The sequence below is a fragment of the Trichosurus vulpecula genome, chromosome 1 (genome assembly GCF_011100635.1).
Source record: "Trichosurus vulpecula isolate mTriVul1 chromosome 1, mTriVul1.pri, whole genome shotgun sequence".
Taxonomy (NCBI): Eukaryota; Metazoa; Chordata; class Mammalia; order Diprotodontia; family Phalangeridae; genus Trichosurus; species Trichosurus vulpecula.
The window spans coordinates 258,514,397-258,539,656 of NC_050573.1; the positions used below are offsets into that span (position 1 = coordinate 258,514,397).

At 38.1% G+C, this 25,260-nt stretch overlaps 1 protein-coding gene across 6 annotated transcripts in view; it reads left to right on the top strand.

Annotated features, from left to right (window-relative positions):
* Positions 1-25,260, top strand: part of DTNA (dystrobrevin alpha) — a 341,889-nt gene that overhangs the window by 269,730 nt on the left and 46,899 nt on the right. For all 6 annotated transcript variants that reach the window (XM_036753027.1, XM_036752990.1, XM_036752997.1 and 3 more), the window contains 3 exons: positions 5,189-5,276; positions 9,869-9,966; positions 17,445-17,558. In XM_036753027.1, coding sequence (XP_036608922.1) covers positions 5,189-5,276; positions 9,869-9,966; positions 17,445-17,558 — 300 coding nt within the window. The remainder of the gene's footprint in view (positions 1-5,188; positions 5,277-9,868; positions 9,967-17,444; positions 17,559-25,260) is intronic.

Genomic DNA, 25,260 nt, shown 5'->3' on the forward strand with positions numbered 1-25,260 from the left:
TGGACATCTCCTCAATTTCCAATTCTTTGCTACAACAAAAAGAGCTACTATAAATATTTTATGCAAATAGGTCCTTTTCCCTTTTCTTTGATCTCTTTGGATATCCAATCAACTTTAGCCATATTGTAGCTTAGGGCTTCTCAGCTCAAACGATCCACCTGCCTCAACTTTCCCAGTAGCAGGAAATTAGTGGCATGTGCCACCATACCTAGCCGTGCTTAAGATCCTCAGAAACAATGTGGTTGGAAGAGTTCCAGGATTTAGAGTATCAGAAAACTCAGTTCTCGCCCTACCTTTGCTACTGACTCTGCATACTACCTTGGTGACTGTAGATAAGTCAACTCACCTTTCTGAGCCCCAGTATATTTATTTGTTAAGTGGAAGAAGTGGGGGGGAGGGGACAAACATTTATATTACTACCTAGTAGGGTTATTATGAAGAAATGGCTTTGTTGAGTTTGTAAAACCCTATATAACTGTGATGTAGTGTGGTACAATAAATTACTGGATTTGGAATCAGGAGCCCTGAGTTCAGATCCTGTTTCTATCACTTACTGTCAATCAAATAAGTATTTATTAAGTACCAGGAACTCTTCTATATGCTGGAGATAAAAGTAAAAAGAATAAAACAATATCTACTCATAAAGATCTTATATCTTAATGTGGGAGACAATGAGTACATGTAAAAATATATACAGAATTGAGGAAGCTAGGTGGTACAGTGGCTAGAATGGCAGGCCTGGAGTCAGGGAGACCTGAGTTCAAATGCTGCCTCAAGGCACTTACTACCTGTGTGACCCTGGGCAAATCATTTAATACTGTTTGCCTCAGTTTCCTCATCTGTGAAATCAGCTGGAGAAGAAAATAGTAAACCATTCCAGTATCTCTGCCAAGGAATCCCCCAAAGGGGTCACAAAGAGTCAGACACAACTGAAATGACTAAACAGCAACATATACAGAATAAAAATAAATCACAAGACTTGTGCAAATCGCTTAACCTCCCTAGACATCAGCTGTCTCCTATAACAGATGGGGATGAGTCTAAAAGGTCTCTGAGGTCCCTTGTAGCTCTAAACGATTATCTTATTACTAAAGTGTTAGGTGATAACGTCTTAAGACGTTTGCCTTCCACAAAGCATTTTAATACGGTCTCCTGAGAAGCAAAAAGGGTTTTTAAGACCCAGATAAATTAGTCTCTGGTGGTAGAATTTCAAACACCTTTACAGAGCATGGGAGAGCACCAAATGGACAGGTGTCTCCTCTATACCTCTTTGTAAGGTAGTACAGAATTTACATTCATTGGACATGGGTTTGGATCTTGGTTTAGCCACTTATTGCTTCTCTGTCCTGAGACAGCAGCTTCGGTTCTCTGAACTTCACTTTACTCACCTATAAAATTAGGGGGTTGGACTAAGTGGCCTCAGGTTTCTTCCAGCTCTAATTCTATGATCTCATTACCCAGGACCCAGATCCTCAACATCGAAAGAGTATTCTGAGAAGGGGGTTCTACATGGTATTAGTATGAAAGAACAGGCAGTCACCTGAAATCTTTTTGTTGTGGTTAATCATTTCAGTCATGTCTGACTCTTTGTGACTCCCTTTGGTGGGGGAGGGGGTTTCTTGGCAAAGATACTGGAGCGGGTTACCATTTCCTTCTCCAGCTCATTTTACAGATGAGGAAACTGAGGCAAACAGGGATCATCACACAGCTAGTAAGTGCCCATGGCTGCAAGACCGGTGCTCTATTCCACTGCGCTACCTAGCTGCCCACCTGAAATCCTTGCTTCATCATAATTTAGCACATAGTGGTTTGGTTGAAGCATCTTAAATTTCCTAAAAGTTGCTTTTCAATATTGCAGTAGTATACTGTTGGCAAGGCAGATAAGGGAGAGAATGAAGCACTTTTTCAACGAGGAATTCCTGCCCTCCCTCAAATACACACACACACACACACACACACACACACACATACTTTTAAGCTGCAGTCTTTGCTACAGCAACTGTTTAATCAACTAAGCCTGGTAGCTAGGTCTTGCTGATTACAGTCTGGATATAAATAACCAGGGATGGACAAAGTGTGAGAATCAGTGTTTGTTTTAATGATTTAGGGATTATTGGCTATTCATTTCCAACCATATGTAATTGAAGCAGCAAAATAAAGGAATTTATCGAAGGGTGCCTCATTCACCCTTGTACATGTATAATTTGAACATATTGAAGTTGCAGATGTGGGCTCATAAATCCTACATGCATGCAAAGAGGTGATCTGTCACTTCACCCTTAGTTCATTCAGTTGTGGTAGTGGTAAGAAGCGGGAATGTATGAATTATAGCCTTTTAGACATAATGCCATAACTCCAAGTCTTAGATTGATGGATATGTTTTTAATAACCTTCATTTTATTTATACTTACTCGTCAGTAATGATACAAGGCCCCTTTATCTTCAAAACTTAGAAGTTCTTTGATAAAGTCATTTCTGACAGTCATTCATCATGGTTCTTCCAGGATCTGTAAGTACTCAAAGGGTACCATCCATACTGACAGTATTGTATGAAGCCTATAAGTTCAAATACACCAAAAGAGAATGGTCATAGGTGTTGGAGCTTGCAAAATTGTCCTCAGACCTTATTTTCTGATTAAAGCAAAGACTTCTATGTGCGAAGCATGCATGAGGTACCACATTTGATTTGAAATATTTTCACAGTGCTGTCAGTACTTTATGAAAGATCTTTCTAAAAAGACTTTATTGTGCCAAATCAATGCTTTCATGTGGTTCTATACCAATACATTCGTATTGCCTTCATACCTCTGTGGATAGTTTAGTAAATTGTGAGCAAAATGATCATAATATGGGTGCCAAGCTTCTGGTGATGGTCCTCTCTGAATTTAACAAGGCTGATACTTAGACAAGAGACACATAGTCCATTATCAGACTAGTGAAGCCTGAGAGAGCTTGTCTTCCACTGGCATAGTCTTTGGGAACAGGGTCATTTCCACATTGTGATGAGGACTCAGAGCTGGACTTTACTTGAAGCTTTTTGTATTCATTTGGTTTTATTACTGCAAATCTACATGTATATATTGATCGTATTTCCTTTTGATTGAGCACCTACTGGAGTCCATATTGAACATACAATCAGTCAGCAAACATTAAGTGCTCATTATGTGCCTAGCATTGTGCTAAGTAACACATAGTGTGGTTGCTGTCTACTAGGGCATAAATCAGAAACATAACTCAAATTTTGTACATACTATATATAAAAAAATATATACATTTATAGTTTTTTAAAATATTTTTTTCATTTTAATCTTCCAGATATTCTAGTTTGAGAAATTGGGAAGTATCATCATGAAGGCTAGCTGTGGGTAATTTAGGGAAGACAAGCAATGTAACCCAATAAATAGGATTCTGAACACGCAGAAGCGAATAAAAGTTCTTCCTGAGGAGAGAGAAGTAACTTGGTGATGATAAGTACAAACATGTTCTACACCTTTGGCCTATAAGAAAATAGAACATTCTGGGTAGAGGAGGAGATGAGGGATAAATTCCCTAACAACCCTAGTAGCTGAATAGATGAAAAAGACTAATAGAGGCAAATTTTGGCTTGATGACAAGAAAAAAAATACTTCCTAACAATTAGAACTGTCTAAAAGCGGAACAGTCTTACTGACAAGAGTAAAGGTTATGGAAGAGCATGTGTGAGGTTTATTGTTCTTATTCAGTCATCTTCCAGTCACATCTGATCCTTCATGACCCCGTTTAGGGTTTTCTTAGCAAAGATATTGAAGTGGTTTGCCATTTCCTACTCCAGCTTGTTTTACTGATGAGGAAACTGAGGCAAACAAAGTTAAGTGACTTTCCCAGTAAGTGTCTGAGGCCAGACTTGAACTCAGGAAGATGAATCTTCCGGACTTCAGGCTTGGCGCTCTATCCACTGGGCCACCTAGCTGCCCTGTCGAATGTGACGTAGTCAAAGATGAACTGGCAGTGAATTTTAAAAACCAAGGTGAAGACTTGGCATTTGATGCACAAGGCTTTGGAAAGCCTGTGGGAGGATATGAGTATAGAAGTCACATACTCAAAGTGCTTATCTCCTCCAACTGGTCATTTTTAATGTATGTTTGCTTCACATGGCTCTTAAGCCTTTCCAAGAGTAGAATGTTTATAATTAGCCTGTTAATATAGCAGACTGTCACCAGTGGGTGTTGTTTTGTGTATGTGTGTTTTTAAGGGGAAAAAATCAAGAATAAAATTTATATGAGAAGACGACAGATAGGGACTGGGAATTGGAAGGATTTAAATTTTAATGTGGGTTCTGACACCGATCCATTCAGTGGTAATACACCTTTTTTTTTTCTTTTGTTGCCCAAGACAAGATTCATAAGACTGATAAATGAGGAAGCAGTGTGGTAAAGAGTAGAGACTGCTAGATATAGAGTCAAGAAAACCTGACCACATCTGACTTCTGAAACATACTGACTCTGATCATGAGCAAATCTTTTAACTCCTCAGTGCTCTCACCTGTAAAATGGGGATAGTACTATCTGTTGCAGCTCCTTCAGAAACTTACTAGTTGTTTAAGCCACTTAACCTATATCTGCACCAGTTTCCTCATCTATAAAGCAGAGATATAATTACCTCTAACTCCCTGGAGAATATGAGAATAAAAATGAAAGAATATAAAATGCTTTCCAAACCTTAAAACAATATATAAATACGACCTATTGTCAGCCTTATTATTATAACATGAGATAATACGTGGGTGGCAAGAATGGGAATCTGACATCACCTGAAAGTTTCCCATTGTTATTGAGATCCAGTCCTGTAGTTCTCAGGCTTGTGAAAGGGAATGCAGAATTAGTGAAATTTAACTAATTTCATTCAATAATAAAATTAGTGAAATTTGCCCTTCATCAAGAGGCTTGATCAGAATGGCCACTTTTGCATACAAGTTCTTAGCAATAGGATGGGATTGACCAAAGACAAAGGTTTTAAAAGTCTTCTTGGTCCTGACTTGTAGAGTTTTCTGTGGAACCAAGCTCTGGGCTCATTAAGCTAACATACTTTTCTGTAGTTAATTTGTGTTCTGCAGTGGAAAAAATAGAGTAGCAAATAACTCTTACAGTAAGATAAATAGATAATGTTTTTTTTTCTGGCCTAACTATACTCTGTCTTCCATTCTGAACAGCATGCTCGATAGCCCGAACCGTCTTGATGAGGAACACAGGCTGATTGCCAGATATGCAGCGAGACTGGCAGCAGAGACATCCTCATCTGTAAGTTTTCACTAAGAGTCTTTAATGATTCTTAAGGAAGTTCTGTTAGAACTCGGCAGTTACTGGACCTTTTCCTTCTTTTTCAGACTTAGAGGCTATTGCATTGTAACTTTTGCTTTCATTATAAAGTTTTATATGTTACTAGTTTGTTGTTGGCTTGGTGAGGATTTTATGGTATCTTGGTAAAAAAAATTCTCATTTTATATATGACAAAATAATGACTTGCTTACCACCTGTTTCATTAAGCCAATAAGTATTTATTAAGCACCTTCTGTGTGTTATAAAATGAACAGAATGGATTTCAAGATCCTATTTAGTTCTAAATCTATGATTCTGTGATAAACTGGCTAAGTTATTCAGTGACTCAGCTGCAGATTCAAATTAAAGCCAGAAGCTTATCAGTGTGCTTTCACACCCATCCCTCATACACTATTTGGACCTGCCCAAAACAAAACACTTGTAGTAAGGACATTGTTTTCTCTGCCTGTGGGTTCAAGTACAGTTGGAAAAAACTGATTCAACATCTCTCCATCTTTCCAGCAAAAAGAATTCAAATCAGTTTGTCACTCTATTCAGAATGCAAATGTCTGAAATGGAGGATAACCATGGACTTTGGGTTGTTGGGAGGTACAAGGCATCTCCATTTTTTTTGCATTACTCTCAGACATCACAGCTGTCAGAGCCCTAACTGCACAGCATTCTCACTAATGATCTTGGACAAGAGCAGTGTAATGACCCAAAGCATTAACCTTGGCAGTCTTTCACAGTTTGGTGTACCAGCCATGGCATTGTCAGATTCCCATGACTGAGGAGAATTACAAGCTAAAAATGTACTTTATTTTTCCCCAAAATAGGACTCAGTAGACTAGAGATAGCATCGAAGTGTGTAAAACATCAAATAGTATGAATAAGGTCAACCTCATTATGGTCTTCCAGCTCAGCACATCTCAGAAGAAAAAGGAGCATGAATGAAAATTAAATCAAAAGGAACTCAGCACTGAGTGTCAGGAAGACCATTTCTGCTCTATGACTAATGCTCAACGGGGTCAATTGGAAGGACAAACTCACATAAGCTCTTTAGCAAAACCCCTTGTCCTGTTAGTTTTCTAGTTCATATTAATCCATGTACTGGTTTCCCTGTAACTGGCCTTAATCAAAGGGAGGGTGTGGATGGAAGAATTGGTTCATTTCCAACTCTTACTCTCTGACACCCATTGCAAGACCCTAAGACCCCAGCACATTCCATTTCCCTGACTCCTCAGTGAAGATAATTTGTGGTACTTACTTACATCATAGTCATAGTGGATCAGCTGTGCAGAAGATTTCACCCCACCCTCTAGCCCTGCTACATGAGTCCAGCTGCTTTGTAAATTCCTTAACAACCCTAGTGGCTGACTAGATGAAAAAGACTAATAGAGGCAAATTTTGGCTTGATGACAAGAAAACAATACTTCCTAACAATTAGAACTGTCTAAAAATGGAACAGTCTTTTTTCAAGAGGTAGTTGGTTAGTTGGTTCCCTTCTCCTTGGACCAGAGGCTTGGTAACCACTTGTTTTTGTGTTCTAATAGGATTTCCTTTCAGGTAGAGCTTGGACAAAATGGCAACTGAGGTGCCTTCCAAGTGTCAAATTCTGTGATTCAGTAAGAGATCATAGATTAAAAAGAAACATGGCATTAGATGGTAACTTAGCTCACTTACTTGGGTATATTTTCTTTCCTTTGAAGGATCGGATTTAAATTTCCCCAGGCTGTGTTTTAACCTTCCTTCTCTGTGATCCTTGCCTATGACAGAGACTAAAGGAAAAGTCTGAAGGTTTTGCCTCAATAAGAACAGAAAATTATAGCTCAAGTATCCAGCAATAAAATTAGTCAATTCAAGGAAGATTTTAGTTAGCATAATTCTTTGGCATTATTTCAGTTAAGAATGGCAACCTCTGTCTCATGAGCCTAATCTAGTATTTGAATTCATCTTTGTCTAGCCCATAAAACAAGAGGAAAGCTGTGAAATCCCTATTTGTTTGTAGTTACAAAGATGCAGTAAAGTTTAAAAGTGATTAGAAATATTATCCTGGGTATCTCACAAGATAGGGACATGGCCCCTGTCTTCCTCTATGTGTCTTTCTTGCTCTGTTAGACTGTGTGTGTGTGTGTGTGTGTGTGTGTGTGTGTGTGTCTTTAATCCTTTGTATGCACATGTGCGAAAGGAAGAAAGAAGGACAAGGGGGTTGGGACAGGGGGAAAGACAGACGTACAGATAGACTGACTTTCTATATCTCTCTGGATATGGATTGTCTCTGTGTGTATTATCTCATTTTGGATCTGTTTTGCTCTGTTTTTGTCTGTCCTTACTCATTTCTCATTCTTTTGTGTATAGCCACCTGTCTTGCTTTCTTTTTCTTTCCCTCTCATTTTCTCTACTCTCTTTTCACTTTCTATCTTTTTAACTTGAATTTAATATAAAACTGGAGCATTTTTATACCATCTATAGTTAGAGAATGCTCTGGGCCAGTGATCTTAGATTCCAATAGAAATGGAGGCCACTAATTCATATATAAGGATCCCTTAGGGCCACATATTGACAGGTTTAAAATGTAATATTATCTATATTTCTTTATATTTGTATTTGTTTTGTTCAAAATTTTGGTCTGATTCACCCCACACTTGGGAATGTTGTAGGACACAGGGCTGCGTGTTTGACACCTCTGCTCTAAGCAGTCTAAGATTATATTCTTAGAGAAGCCCTTCCCAGACCTTTTAATCTTAATGCATTCCTTCTGAGATAGTCTACAATTCATCCTGTAAATGTCTCATTTGTACATAGCTGTTGGTATGTTGCCTTTCATAAAATGGTGAGCTCCTAGAACAGGGGCCATATTTTTGCCATTTTTTGTGTCTCCAATGTTTAGCAAGATTCCTGGAACACCGTAGGTACCTAATGAATGGTTGTTGACTTGATTCAAGTGGAGTGGCCTTTATATTGGAAGATAGCAACCATATCAAAGTCGTCTTTTTTCCAGGCTGATCTTTCTTGATAGAAGGTATTTCCTTATCTGGAGTGCTAATAAAATCACAGGCCTAGCTTCTGTCCCTCTGCAACTTATTAAATAGTCTTCTTTTCCCCATTCTTAAACTTCATATATGTATATGTATATATATATACATACATACATATATAATAGATATTTATAGATATATATAGATATATACACTCACACATATATATATGTAAATGCTTTATATGTATCTCCTTTTTTTAAAGAAAAGGTGAATTAAGTTGTTTTTATTTATGTGGTCATCAATTGATCTTGCTTTTCTGCTTCACAAGGCTCTGAGGATAGCTGCTGATTATATTTTTTACTTTTCAATTCTTGTTTTCATATGGTATAATTTATTCAATGAGTTTACCAGGGACAACTTAACCCAACTCATTTCCCTAGCTCATACTGGAGATTACAGAGCAGAAAATAAGTATTGAAAACCAAGGTTGGCTTAGATGGGAAAAGTTCTACAAATAGAACCTTCACAGGAAGAATACTATTATATATTCATTGGAATAAATAATAACCAAAATAATTAAAAATAACATACTAACGTTACAATTTAAGATTTATAAAGTTCTTTCCTCACAGTGTTTTCCATTTTTTTAAAATTTGCATCCTCAACACCCAGCACATCTTCTGGCACGCATGTAGTAGATATTTAATAAATACTTGTTAATGATTGAATCCTGCTTGGTAGATATAATAATTATTATAACCTCACTTTATAGATGACAAAAGTGGGGCTTAAAAAAAAAGAAAATGGCTTGTCCATGATCACACAGCTACTATTAGGAGTGTCCATTGCTTAAACTCAAGTCTAGCACTTAAATACAGCTAAAGAATAATAATAATAATAATAGCATTTCTATTGAGCTTTAAGGTTTATAAAGCCTTTATATGTTATCTCATTTTATCCTTAAAACAGCCCTATGTGGTAAGTACTGCTAGTACTCTCATTTTACAAATGAGGAAACTAAGGCTGGAAGAGGTTAAGTAAGTGACTTGCCCAGAATCACACATATAGTAAGTGTCTAAGGCAGGATTCTAACTTGTGTTTCTTCTTTCTTTTTTTTTTTGGAGGAGGGAAGGCAGGGCAATTGGAGTTAAGTGACTTGCCCAAGGTCACACAGTTAGTAAGTGTGTCAAGTGTCTGAGGCCAGATTTTAACTCAGGTCCTCCCGATTCCAGGGCTGGTGCTCCACTCACTGCACCACCTAGCTGCCCCTTCTAACTTGTGCTTCTGACTCTAAGTCTGACACTATCAACTCTAACACCTGGATGCCAATAAGTATCTACTATTTCGCTCCAAGTCCGATGTTCTCACAACTATACCAGCCTTTTTTTTGGCGGGGGGGATACTGAGAGGCAATAAATTATAGTTTAATTTTGTTGATTTGTCTTTTATTTTTCATAAAAAGTACATATTTTCCACATATCTCAGCATAATTTGACAAATGCATTTTATTGAGACTCCTCAGGGAAGATTCACCATGATGGACATGGTTTTGTACCCCCTAATATTAAATATTTTATATCATCTCTTTCACAGCAGCCTAGTCAGCAAAGAGGTGCTTCTGATATCTCTTTCACCATTGATGCAAATAAGCAGCAAAGGCAGCTGATTGCAGAACTTGAAAACAAGAACAGGTAAGAGCTTTTAAGGCAGATCGGTATTTTGTTCATAGTGTATCATCATTCATCTGGATTGTACTTTATTTAAAGCCTTTACCTCTCTTCTGCAGTGAGTTATCACTTTAAGGGAAGAGGAAATATTCCTTATTGTCAATAAAGGTTGTTTGCTGAATTGTGAGAAGCTAGTCTTAGGAAGTCATGGGACAAAGTTTTGCTTTTATATGAATTTTCCAAACATTTTATTGTTAATATTTAATGAATCTTTTTAGCGTCTAGTCAAATCATGATCTTTAGTCACTCAGTTTTGCCCTGTTCTCTCAATCCATCAAATTTAAATTTGTCCTACCCTGAGTTCTAACATCCTTTCCAACCTAATCTCAACTCAGCACCATTTCTGTTTTGTTTAGTTTTTTTTTTTCAGTTAAAAAAATCCATTGTCTCTCCCTCCCACCTCCTTTTGCCTACTAAAAAAATACAAAACCCTTATTGCAAATTTGTATAATCAAGGAAAAGGCAGCTAAGTGACTCAGTGGGTAGAGTGCTGGGCCTGAGTTCAAATGTGGCCTCAGATACTCATTAGCATTGTGACCCTGGGCAAGTCACTTAACCTTCCTAGGCTGCAATTTCCTCAACTATAAAATGAAAGGCTTGACCTAGATGAGTTCTTGTCCCTTCCAATTCTAGATCAATGATCCTATGATATAATTGATATCATATTGCTTGCCTTCTCAATGGGTGGGGGAGAGTCTGGAGGGAGAGAGACAATTTGGAACTCAGAATTTTAAAAATAAATGTCAAAAATAAATAAATGAAAGAATAAATAATTCTTAGAATAAATAATCTTGTAATTGCTCCCTGTCGTTTTTTTCCATTCTTAAATGTGAGAGTTTATAAAGGTGATTGGCCCTTTTCTCTTTTCTTTCTGTATTCTCTCCCTTGATCTTATCCTCTCCCAAAGTTCCACAACAGAACTCTATCGACAACATTGTAGGCGCTCACTAAGAGGCTGATTGGTTGATTAAACTCGGCTAACTTTTATGTCGTATCTTAGCAATGGCTTTCTTGGTGAAGTCACCACAAAGTGAATCAGAAGGAATGGAGTTGAATAGTCAATTTCTAGAACCAAAAGATAAGAGGGCCACCATGTAGTGTTAATATCCTGATAAAAATCGTTATGGCCAGTGCTTTGGCAGTTTTATGTTCATTTGGTTAATTTCATAGAGAGGGGAATACAAACCATCAGAAATGCTCAAATTGTATTTGATTCATATTCTCTGTAAATATTTTTAAACTATTGTTATCAGCTTGATCTAAGATCTTTAGTCATACCCTCTTCCTTCCATATCTTATCTTAATAGTTTTTGTTTTTGTAATTTTTCTCTTTAATTCCTTCAGTTTGTTTACTATGCATTTTGTTGTGACTTGAATAAATGTTTGTATAGTCTCTGATTTGGTTCATGGTAAGTTACAAGTATGCTTTCCTTCTGGCATTTTGGCTCTAGCTCATTTTTTAGTCCATTGTTATACAAACAGAAACACACACACACACACATACACATAGTCTTCTTTTGAGATTTTTTGATAGTTTTATTTCTTGGGGCCATTTTTATTTTGGAAAGTAATAATCAGCATTTGCTATTTCTTGTAACCTCTCACTTTTGTCTTCCAGGAAGTGATGGAAATTTTATGTTTTAGGAGATTTATTTTGACCTTAATTTTAAAAGTTTATAAGATATCAAAATCCAGGCCTTACTCAATTCTTTAGCAATGATTTTTAATAATACACATATAAGTTACTTTACCTCATTCAATGTTTTGCTAGAATGGAACTAAAATCCCTTAGCTGAATGGATCACACACTTTTGCTAATGCATCAAAGCAAAACTATTCTCATACACATTGATTCTCCTATTCATTTGTCTAGGCCTAAAGTAAAACTGGTGAGGGTTTATGAAGATCTCTTCTTGCCTACAGGTTTTGAATTACAAATTCTGAGTAGATAATAGAATCATAGGATAATAAATTTAAAGCTGGGAGAGATCTTAGAGGCCTTCTGGTCTAATTCCCTCATTTTACAGATAAGGAATATGAACCCCAGGAGAAGTGACTTGCCTGAGGTTCCAAAAGTACTTAAGTATCAAAACCAGGAATTCAATCTGGATCCAAATTCAGATCTCTGCATTTTTTCTCTAACATCAGTCAGTCAACAACCATTTATTAAGTGCCCATTATCTTTCAGGCACTGTGCTAAGCCAAACAAATTTAACTATTTTAATGATTTAAAAAAAATTCCTGAAAGAATGCATTTCAGTCCTTAGATATAGATTCTCATCATTAAATGTTCTTTGGTGAGTGTGGGATTAGCTTCATAATGTGAGAATATGACTGTATGACCACAGGAATTTTTCTTGCTTCTGGAGAGAGGTAGCCACATCAAAATTGGAATAGAAGAGCAATTTAGTTATACATGGTAACCCTCAATTTACATAGCACTGGGGACAAGAATTGTACAAGGGAGAAGAAGAGCTGTGAGGAATTTAGCAGTGAATAGCTGACCAAATAGAATTTCCCTGTTTTTTGTTATTGGCACCACAATCCTCCCAGTAACCCAATCTCAGACCTCAAACTCATCTTTTCCTTCTCACTCACTCCTCCACACAGCCAGTATTCTGCCAAGGTGTCTTCATTCTATGTTGAAAATCTATCCCCCATCTGTCCCCTTTCTTCAATAATAATGGATTTTTATATAGCCCCTTGGAGTTTGAAAAGTGCTTCACAATACATGAGTTCATTCAAGGTTTCAAAATAACACTATGAGGTAGGGATTTACAGAATTAGAGAAATATAATCCATCCCATACAGGAAAGGAACCCTCATTTAACATGCCTCGTAAGTCAGAAACTACTTGAAGATCTCCAAAGAGGGGGAACCCACCACCTCTTGAGATGGACCATTCCACTTTGTTTTTTGTTTCCATGATTCAATTTTATTTTATTTTCAGCTCCAAATTCACCCCTTCCCTCACCCATTATGAAGGCAAGAAATACAAAGGCCATTACAAATATGAAGGCATGCAAAACAAATTTCCACATTACCCCTTTTTCTGAAAGAAAAAAGAAAGAAGGAAAGGAAAGAAGGAAGAAAAAAGAAAGGAAGGAAGGAGAGAGAGAGAGAGAGAGAGAGAGAGAGAGAGAGAGAGAGAGAGAGAGAAGAAAGAAAAGAAAGAAAGAAAAGAAAGAAAGAAAGAAAGAAAGAAAGAAAGAAAGAAAGAAAGAAAGAAAGAAAGAAAGAAAGAAAGAAAGAAAAAGAAAGAGGAAGGAAAAAAATATGTCAATCTGCATATTGAGTCCATCAGTTCTTTATCCGGACATGGATAACATTTTTCCTTATGGGTCCTTTGGAATTGTGTTGGGTCATTGTGTTTATCATTAAATCTTTCACAGTTGATTATTACAATATTGCTATTACTGACCAAATTGGTCCCCTGTTCTACTTACTTCACTTTGCATCAGCTCATATAAGTCCTCCCAGGTTTCTCTGAAAGCATCCCCCCCTTCATCATTTCTTACAGTACAACAGTATTCCATTACAATCCTATATCATTCAACCATTCCCTAGTTGTTGAGCATCCCTTCAATTTCCAGTTCTTTGCATCACAAAAAACTGCCATAAATATTTTTGTACATGTGGATCCTTTTCCTCATTCTTTGATCTCTTTGGGGCTGTAGACCTAGTAACAAAATTGCCGGGTCAAAGAGTATGCACAGTTCAATAGCTTTTTAGCTCATTCCATTTTAAGACAAAGCAGCTAGGTGGCTAAGTGGATAGAGTTCAAGACTCATTTTCCTGAGTTCAAATCTGGCCTCAAACACTTACTAGTTGCATGGGCAAGTGACTTAACCCTTTTTGCCTCAGTTTCCTCATCTGTAAAATGAGCTGGAGCTAGAGGACATTTCAGTGCTCCAGCCTGTCAAGATTATTTTGGATCCTGACTCTGTCTTCCAGTATGTTCATTAGCCCTCCTAACTTTGTGTTATATGCAGATGTGATGAGCCTGCCATCTATGCAAACGCTATCCAAGTCATTGTTACAAATATTCAACAGCACAGAACCAAGCATAGATCCTTGGGGCTGTCTGCTGGAGTCTTCCTGCCCTGTAAACTATGGCCAAGGCATTCTAGGAAATGAGGGACTCTATCATTACCTGTTCTCAATGAATCCATGTTGGCTATTTTTAATCACCACTTCTCATTCTGGTCGTTCATCAGCCATCTCTTTAATGATCAGTTCTAGGCTTTTTCCAGGAATCAAAGTCAAGTTCGTTGACCTATAGTTTGCACATGCTGTTCTTTTTCTTTAGAAAAATGGAACAGTATTTGTCCTTTTCCTTATGACTCCTTTCCTATTTTCCATGATCTTTTAAATCTTACAGTGACTCAGCAATTACATTTGCCAGCTCTTTCAGGACATGAGGACATTGTACATCCAGGACAGATGACATGTTTATTTCTAAAGATAATTAAATCAGAGCTCAGAGAGGTTGAGTGAGTCTTCCATGTTCACAAAGCTAGTAAGTGTGAGAAGTGAGCTTCCTGATTCCAAGTGTAGAATTCTATTCACTGTGCTTTATCGGCTCAGGCTCTCATCACCTCTCTCCTATACTCTTGTAGGAAATATCCTGAATAACTTCTCTTTTTCCTCAGGAGTCTTTGTTTCACAAAGCTGCTAATCAACAACCGCTTAATCCACAAGCATTTTTTAAGCATTTCCTACTAAAAGCACTAGGACAGTTAGGTAGAACAGTGGATATTGAATTATAGTGAGAGCTGATAGACCTAGAGTCAGGAGGACCTACGTTCAAATTCCGTCTCAGACACTTACTGTGTGACCCTAGGCAAGTCACTTGTTGCCTCAGTTTCCTCAATTAAAAAATGGGTGTTGTAATAGCACTGACCTCCCCTAGGATTGTTGTAAGGATCAAATGAAGTGTTTGTAAAGTGCTTCGCACAGGAGCAGCTAGGTAGCACTGTGGATAGAGTAGTCAGGAAGACCTGAGTTCAAATCCGATATCAAACACTTACTAGCTGTGTGACCCTGGGCAAGTCACTTCACCCTGTTTGCCTCCATTCCTCATCTGTAAAATGAGCTGGAGGAGGAAATGGCAAACCACTCCAGTATCTTCACCAAGAAAACCCCCAAAACAGGGTCACAAAGAGTCAGACGTGACTGAAAATGATTAAACAACAGCAATAAGACACTGTCTCTACATTTCCTGTTGAAATCTTTCTCTTACTGGATCAGATTTTCCATTCTTGGAGTGTCCAATAACTGAAGAAATTACTGATTTTTTAGTGTTCTAATATAAAATAGTGTTAAAAATGGGAGAAAAAAATCCCCACCACCACCACCAGTCTGTAAGTTTTTCTTGCGAGGTTTCTAATGTAAATATTTTTTTTCTTTTTTTCTTCTTTTTGTTCTTTTACTTTATTTGGCACCATTGTTGCCAGTTGGAAGGGATAAGGGGAACCTGGGCTCTGTCATGACTGCCCACTCACCCGTCTAGGGTGTAGAGGTAACTCTCTGGGTAGACAATAAGGTGGATGGCTTTTGTAGTAAGTAGATAGTATGCCTTAACTCACATCTTTGTGACTCTGCGTAGCACATATGCCCAAGGATGGTCCTCTTAAACCTTATGTTAAAGCTTAAGGCTCCGCTGTTTCTCTCCTTGGGGATCTGAGTCTTTATGGGGATGCTCCTTAGTTATATGATTATAGCTATGGAGTTCTAGGAGCATGAGATGGTTGGAAGATAATGAGACTCAGTGACTGGAGAACTGGATTTGAATCTGAAAATATGTATGACCATGGGCAAGTAACCTGATGTCTCCAAACTTCAGTGACCCCATCTGTAAAATGTGATAATAATACATGGGCCACCTACTTCACAAAGATGTTCTGGGGAAAGTATTTTGTAAAACAAAAAGCATCAGACAATTTTGACTATTACCAATAAAGTTCCAGAGGTGGAAAAGAACTGAGAGATCCAACCCTCTTATTTTACGGAATAGGAAACAGGCTCAGAGAGGGGAGGTGGCTTGGTGAAAATTAGTCTTCTAATTATAAATTATATTCTAAATAATAATTCTAAATTATATTGTATATTCTAGAGTCAGCCTTTGCAACTGTGTTCACTTCCACGGCTTTGCCAATTCATCTTCCGTTCATCATGATTTGTTTCCTCTGAGTGACTTTATCTTCTTCATTTTACTAGATGGGGAGTTGACCAAGAGCAGGTGCCTTTCCTAAAGGATGTGATATCTCGTGACCCCGTTTAATGGCTCTTGACAGGCTGTGGGAGCCATTTGCTTTCCACAGTTCATGTCTCCTTTATGGTCTGTCTAATGCCCACCTAAATGTAATAATAGCCAAGGCACCGACATCAATAATGGACTGTGTTGCCTCAGCCCCTGACAAAGGTCACACCAATAGCACTCTTGTGTCATCCATCGATTCAATTATAGCTCATCCTTTTAAAAGCATTTTCCTGAAAAAGGCTGCCCCATTCAGCTCCATTGTTAGGTTGAAAATCTGTAGAATAAAAAATGGGACTTTGCCTAATTGAAGATTTAAAGGACCTCTGATCTTTTGCCTATCAGATAAATTCAGGGCGAAGAATTTCATCTGGGGTTAGAGTAAGAGGTTATCTAATTCTGCAAAAGGAACATCATTTATCTTTATTTTCCCTCAAAGAACCTCTTCACTTTGGTTCTTGGTTCCCGAGTGTGGTACTGAATAATCGAGAGACACATTTTTGTCTCTTAAGAAAAATATCTCTTAAGCAATCCACTTTTTAAAACTAAGCTCAACACCGTACTCTAAGATCTTACTTGCACAAGAATTTAAGCCCTAATGGTAGTAACAGGCCTAGTGATTTACAACACCCAACAACAAAATATCATGAAAATTTAGACATATTTCAAATAGAGTTCTATCTATCTCTTTGTTTCTCTGGAAACATGTCAACTACATGTAGCAAAAACACTGATATAACATGATTAATATATGAGGAGGGAAGGCTCTGGCCCCAAGTTTCAATGTTCAGAATGAGAATGAGGGAATGAAAAGATAAGCAACCACCAAGGGCACAACCTTCATGGGAAGACAATGGAGTACACTTAGGATTGTATTTTTTTTTTAATCCATGCATGTATTTTAAATGCCAGAGGACTCCATTCTTCATGTCAGGTAGGCATTTATGTTATGTCAAGTCAAATTACATTGCATTTGTTACAATGTCAGTAACACAGATGTGGACAAATTTTCAAAAGGGAGGAAAACACAATTTTCAGACTTTGCCTAGGGTGTGCCTTGGCCTGTCCCACACCACACCCTCAGCATGTAAGCCTTCCTTTCTTTTGTTAGTTTGACTTGCCTAGATCTTAGCTGTCAAAGCGAGCTAACCCGTGGTTTCTGACTTTATCTTTCTCTCCTAAGAGAAATCTTACAGGAGATCCAGAGGCTACGGCTGGAGCATGAACAGGCTTCTCAGCCCACCCCAGAGAAGGCCCAGCAGAATCCTACTCTCCTGGCAGAACTCCGTCTTCTCAGGTAAATGGGGAACCTTACCAATGTGAAGGGAAATGTTTTCCTGGTTTCTCTAATTGAGGTAGGTAATCTATGTACCTACTGAGTGAAAATCAATTAGTCTTAACTCACAACTGGCTACTTCAGTTTATTTGTTTTATTGTTTTAATTTACTCTGTAATTAGAAGCATCACACACTTGGATTGCCAAATTGTTTCTTTCATTTATGGGTAACATAAAGAAAATGAAAAATGATGCTCCTTCTGTGCTCCTCTATTGAAAAAAAAATCTAATTCTCTACTTGTTCAGCTAGCTGGGTTACTACATTTTCTTTCATTCATAGTTTTTGTAATGCAAAATAGAATCATAAAACCAAAAAATGTTTCCCACAACTTTTTTCCTGAAAAAAAAATGTATTCATCAAATGGTATTGTTTATTCCCCCATCCCTGCAAGAGTGGGGAGGTGACCGGTTTGTGTTAGATATAATCTAGTGATTAATAAGTGAAAGAATATCAATAAACCTACAAAAATATAGTAAGCTACTCCAAACACAAATGTCCCAATCCAGGAATCATTGCTAAGTCCATTCAAAAAACAAAACCAAAAATCTGAGAGATGTCATATAGGGTGTGGGAGGGAAAGCTGTACAGTATTTGGCTGGAAAACATGTCCTGAATTTGGGATCAATAGACATAATAAGGAGCAGAGTTAAGAAAACAATATAGAGGAAAGATTATGTCATTCCCTGCCTCAAGAAGCTTCCATGGCTCCCCATTACCTCTTGAATTAAATTAAAATTCCTTTGGCATTTAAAGACTTTCACAATCTGGTTACAGCTTCACTATTCCTTCCATGTCCTCTAAGTTCTGGTCAAATTATCCTACTTGTTCCCATTTCTCCTCTTCTCCCTATACCATTCCTTCACCCAGTCTATCCCTCCCCATGCCTGAGATGTTCTCTTCTCACCTTTACCACTTGGAAGCCTTAGCCACCTTCAGATTCAGTGCAAGTACAACCCTGCTGCTTCAGAAAGCCCCCGATTGTAAGTGCCTCCTCTCAGATCATTTTGTATTTATGTAAATATCCTGGGCCTACTTATCTGTGAACATTTTGCAGTCCCCACCCCCACCTCCACCTCCACCTCCACCTCCACCTCCACCTCCATCTCCACCACCACCTCCGTCTCTACCTCCACCTCCACCTCCATTTCCACTTCCACCTCCACTTCCACCTCCACCTCCACCTCCATCTCCACCTCCACCTCCACCTCCATCTCCACCTCCATCTCCATCTCCACCTCCAGCTCCACCAGTAGAATGTAAGCCCCTTCAGGACAGAAAGAGTCTTAGTTTTGTATTTATACCACCAGCACATAGGAGATGCTTAATAAATTCTTCCTGACTGCTTGATTAAGGCACTTCCACTATGGACACTCACCTTCACATAGAAGATCGACTCAAAGAATCCCCATTATATGGCAGAAGGTTGCTAGACCTTCTCTCCTTCTCTTCTCCCCCTTCATACACATACTTAAAACATCTGTGAATTCTAACAATTGTAGTTATTGGCAAAAAAAATTAAATCTAAAAATGTACATTTGACCCTTTCAAAGCCTTTGCTTTCTTAGTATAAAACATAGTGTCCTAGAATTTTTTATTCTGTCCCAAATTCCCCTTTCCCACTCCAAGTAGTAGCAATTCTCCCTTTGAGCCCATACTCTTGAGAAAGAAAATCAATGAGTTTATTGCAGTGATTGAAGATGAAAGGCCTTTTTCTATTTCTCTTGAGAGAAATGAGGTCAGAAATCCCAGTGCTGATGAATTCAGTTCAACAAGCATATATTAAGTACTTGCTGTGTACAGTGCAGTGTAGCACAGGAGGTAGCACGCCGTAGTAGATAGAGGGCTAGCCTGAGAGGGAGGAAGATCCTGGTTCAAGTCCTGCCTCTGATACATAATGGCTGTGTGGCCCTGGCCAAGTCACTTAGCCTCTCGGTAGCCTAGTCATATCCCAGGGATTATAAATTTCAGAGCAGGTGCCAAACTACATTGGGAGGAGTTTCCTATACTGATGAAATCAATAGCTTTGATTTTCCCCCAGTTCTCTCCCCCAGAATGTGCAGTATACTTTGCTAGGCACTGGGAATATAGAAAAGAAAAAGTACACAGGCACTGCCCTGAAGAAGCTTAAATAGTGGAAAGACATATTAGGAAATAACTTGATAGGTGGCAAAAAATGAATAGAATACTGGGCCTGGAGTCAGGAAGAGCTGAGTTCAAATTTGCAATCAGAAACTTACTAGCTATGTGACCCTGAGTAAGTCACCCAACCTCTGTCTGCCTCAGTCACCTCATCTGCAAAACGGGGATAATAACAGCACCTACCTCCTAGGGTTGCTGTCAGGGGTAAATGCAAGTATTTGAAAAGCCCTCTTACAAACTTAAAGCTCTCTATAAGGGCTAGCTATTATTGCATAAAAAATAGGTCAAACAGGGTAGCCTGAGGTATTCAGGAAAAATATTCAAGGAAAGTAGGATCATTTATATTGAGAGAAAGGGAAAAACCACGGATGAAGGGACACTGTATTCTCCAAGGCTGTGCTGGGTTAGGACAAGCACTGATCCCACCAAGTAGAGAGGCTTTGAGTACGGAGCCAAACGGTGGCACAAGGACCAGTCAGCTAAGTTAACAGGCATCCCTCACCAGAAAGTTGGTGATGATTTTCTGTCTCTCTCTTTTGGGGGGGGGGGGTAAGTGCTAAGAAACCCATTAAAACCTTAACTAAAGCAGACAAGGGTTGTGAGCTATATCCATAAGCACAGTGCCTACAATAATGAAATCATAGATCATGGGAAGTATGGAGGAAAGAATAAAGGGTGTTCATTAAAATCACCATCATGCCCACATTTCATATGGTATGAGTATGATGAGCAGGAATTAAAATTCGAGCCTCTTTGGTTTGTGCAAAAAGCTGCCCCTTCAGAGCTCATTTCATTTAGATTTATAGGCTTCTCTCAGACCTTTGCAGAAATCACGGAGCAATACTATGTTTCATCGGTCATTTAAAGGACACTGGTCAGGTTCTAAAAGCCCTCTTCCTAACTTATAAACCCTCCATTTGTGAGATTAATACCAATAATCTATCTCTAAATTGGTTTCTGCCAATGTTTTACATGATTCCATATGTATAACCTATATCTGATTGCTTATTGGGATGGAATTTGGAACTCAAAACTTTATAATAAAAAAATTTTAATTGTTCTGAGATGTAATTGGGGGGAAATAAAATATATTAAATTTTTAAAAAATCAATTGGTTCCTGCTCCTTCCCTAATCTTTTTATACCTTAAATATTGCTACATTAAGAGCATACATTGAACTATACCCTAAATTACCAGCTTTGAGACCAAGGGCCTCTCCTTAGTGTACTCAAGCGAGTGAAAGGCAATCAGTCAGTCAATAAATCTTTATTAAGTGCCTGCTATGTGCCAGGCACTGTGCTAAACATTGGGAATACAAATATGAAAAAGAAAGACAATCCTGTCCTATAGAATCTAATGGGGAAACATCACATAAAGGGAGATGAAAAGAGGGTAAGAGGCTGGTACCTGGCACAGGGGCACGGGAACATGATGGGGAAATATGAAGCAGTGCAGCTGAGTGAGAAGTTAGGAGATGGCTGGCCTGAGTGCACTCCTTCAATGGAGGTTTGAGGAAAAGTTTATCACCCCATCCTCCAGACAATTGTAGCAAAGACTCAGCCAGTGGGAAGCAGATTGGAACAACTGAATATTGGAATCAATGCTTGATTCTCAAAGATTTCCGAATGCTACCTAGGAGGTTTCTGTTCCAGAAGATTATATCTTAAAAATTCTTACATGTTTTTCTGTAACCTCCCCTAGATGAGATTAATATGGTCAGATAAAATGTCAATAGCATTATTAGAAATATTATTATATTATAAAATTATTATTATTTATTATAAAAATCATTTATTAAATACCTATGTGTCAGTACCTTTGCAACAAGCACAAATGTGGTCCTTAGTCTCTGGTTTACAGGCTAACATAGATGATGCTGACATAATCAGGGACACTCAGGCCACAACATAAATCAATAAATCAATTTTTGACAGTCAATCTGTGATTGATATATGTCTTAGTTCTTGATGACCCTGCAGAGGTGATGGTACATAGATAGTGGATAGAAGGTTTAGTCCTGCCTCTGCTATATACTAGTTCTATGACATAGGTAAGCTTGACCAATCGGTGCCCAAGACCTCTACAAAACTGTGAATTACAGATGAGTTGCTGACTTCTTTTAGTGGAGGTAATTTCCGTACTGTATAATTCCTATACCAGGGGTTCTCAAACTTTTTGATCTCAGAATCCTTTTTATACTCTTTAAAGTCATTGTAGACTCCAAAGAGTTTTTGTTTATATGGGTTGTATCTTTTGATATTTATCATATTAGAAATTAAAACATCTAAGTATTATGAAAATAATTTTGATCTCACAAACCCTCTTAAATTAGTCTCAGGAAAAACCCATTGAGAACTACTTCCTTCTCCATGAATTCACAAGTCTAGATTTTAAAAAATCAGATTTTTAAGGTTCTTGGGAATTTATTATAAGCATTTTCAGGTATTAAGACATCTGCCTTAAGAGATTTTCAGCATAATTCAAATCACCAAAAATTTATGAAATGCTTACTTACTGTGTACAGAGTCTTATGCTAAAATCTAGAAGAGATCCAAATTTTAGGTAAGACACAGTCCCTCCTTTCATAAGTGTCATTAGACATGTAAATATAATAAAAAATAAAGCAAGATAAGTAAATTTTATTTAATCCAATCATCTAAAAAGTTCTTCCAAATGTCCTTCATTTGACAATGTGGTTGGCCACCTGAAACTTCTTGGCTCTCTTTATTTCATGACATTGGACTAGATATACAAGTCTGCTTCCCGACACTCTGAGCACGAAGTATTCTGAATCATTTGCATCAGCCTGAAGTGAAAAGATACCCTTGATTTTATTGTTGTCATTGTGTGAGACTCCTAAATTTTTAGGAGTCATCATTAACTCAATGGCTCAAGGCAACTCTGACATTAGGAGAGCTAAATAATTTACAACCCAGCCGTAGGAAAGCACAGTCCACCTTCATAGCATCCACCAAGAACATTTGGAGAACTCTCTGCCTGCAAGAATAAATTATGTCTTTACCTTGGTTTGTCTTATGAACAAGGACTAACATGAGATGCTGTAAGTGATACTGACTGCACAAGCTGTCACTGTTGTAGCTAGAAATCTGGAAAGACAGAAGATGCCCAAACTTTACCTCTCTCTGATATAACAGGAAGTCTTTGCCCCTGCTGTCACTCGGACTATCGCAATAGCCTGCTGGTAGGTCTCTCCTGCCTCAAGTCTCTCCCTATTCCATCCTTCACTAAGTTGTCAAAGAGATCTTACTAAAGCACAGGTCTGACCATGTCAGTGAGATCCAAGAACTCCCCATCACCTCTGATATCAAAAAAGGAAGCAGCTAAGTGGTGCAATGGTTAGAGTGTCGGGCCTAGAATCAGGAAGACCTCAGTTCAAATCCAGTCTCAGACACTTACTAGCTATGTGATGCTAAGCAATTCCCTTTCACCTCTATTGGCCTCAATTTCCTCAACTGTAAAATGGGGATTATAACATACCTCCCAGGGTGGTTGTGGGAATCGAATGAGATAATATTTGTCAAGCGCTTAGCACAGTGCCTGACTAACGGTGGTGTTGTTTCAGTTGAGTCTAACTCTTTGTGTGACCCATTTGAGGTTTTCTCAGCAAAAATACTGGAGTGGTTTGCAAACCAGATCAAATGACTTGCCCAGGGTCACGCAGCTAGTAAGTGTCCGAGGCTGGATTTGAACTCAGGAAGATGAGACCTGCCTCCAGGCCTGGTACATTATCTACTGAGTATCAAACTACCCTGTATGTTTACCAGATGAGCCACAAAGCACCCATAACAGAAGCTGCAGCAACAGCAAAACCTAAAACTCCCTCTGGATGTTTCAGAATTCCCCCAATTCCCCACTTTATTCTGCCTATAAAAAGGGTATAATAGATGATTCTGCCTCCACTGAGATTCAATCTTTGATTGTTTTCCATTTGAATTTTATAGTAAATGAAGTCCTAAATATCTGAAGAATTGGACACCAAAGACTCTTAATTGTTTCTCTCTCACTGCTTTCCCTGATACAACGATAATAACTACAATAAAATATCAGCAATGAGGAAGCAAAGTAGATTGTTAGCTCCTCCATTAGACTGGGAGTTCTGCAAGGTCAGGGAATGTCTCTTGCCTCTTTTTGAATCCCCAGTGCTTAGCAAAGTACCTGGCACATAGTAGGTGCTTAATAAATATTTATTGACTAACTGAATGGGCATTCTCTCCTTCCTCTCAGAATAGAAATCTTAAGTATGTCTATCACTGCGTCATCATTGTGGTTAATTGATATATTTACACATTCCATATAACCCCAAACTGATTAAAGGACACATGCCATGTACAGGGGGCAGCTACGTGGCGCAGTGGATGGAGCACCAGATCTGAAGTCAGAAAGACTCATCTTCCCGAGCTCAAATCTGACCTCTGACATGTACTAGCTGTGTGATCTTGGGCAAGTCGTTTAACTCAGCCTCAGTTTCCTCATCTGTCAAATGAGCTGGAAAAGGAAATGGCAAAACCACTCTACTATCTTTCCCAAGAAAACACCAAATGGGGTCATGAAGAGTCAGACACAACTAAACAACAACAACCTGCTATATACATTTCTTTGGGCTAGATAGTAAAGAAATATTAAGATAAAAGAGACCAGTATTCCTTATTACTTACCCGCTAAGTTAACATCCTAAGCCGGTGACAATTTGCAAACATATTTCCATTTCTGGTCTATTATCTGCTCTATTTGTAAAAATCTCTTAAGTAATTCCTATAGTAAGTGGCTCTTTATATGGCATCATACTTTGAGTGGTTTCCAGGCCAGGTAAATAGCCAGATGATTCTGAATGTGTTCCAGGACAAAGAATCTCAATTTGTCCTCTTTACAACACATGAACAAATAAAAATTTACATTTTTCTTTTTCTTTACTGTATGTTTATATGTATTGCTTGTATGGGCTGCTGTGGACTAGATGTTCAAATTAGGTCCAAATTCCTACTCTGCTATTTCCTCCCACATGGTCTTGAAGAACACTTAGCTCCTCTTGGCATCTTTGTAAAGTTCCCTCCTTTGCCTAAAAAATAATATGTATGGGTTTGAAGTAAATCATTACTTCAGATCTCAATCCTATGGTCCTATAAAAAAGAGGAAATTTGGCAAAAAAAAAGTCTGGATTATTAAATATTCTTAAAGAAATCCAGTTTAGACTATGAGCTGTTTGAAGGGAGTGATTGTTTGCTTTTGCCTTTCGTTGTGTTCCCTGTGCTTAGCACAGTCATTGCCTTTCACATGGTAGGCTAGCACCTAAAATAGAGAGCCCATATCTGCTGGTATAAAAATGAGATCACTGAAAGATGACCTACGGTGTACAATAAATTTCAAGAAACATACTTTTATGACATTATCACAGCTGTTCTTTGGAAGAAAACAATACTTCTACATACTATTCTGTGCAATAAAAACCACTTTTATTTGTGAATTTATGTAAAATTATACAGTAAGAAAGCATAACAACATAAA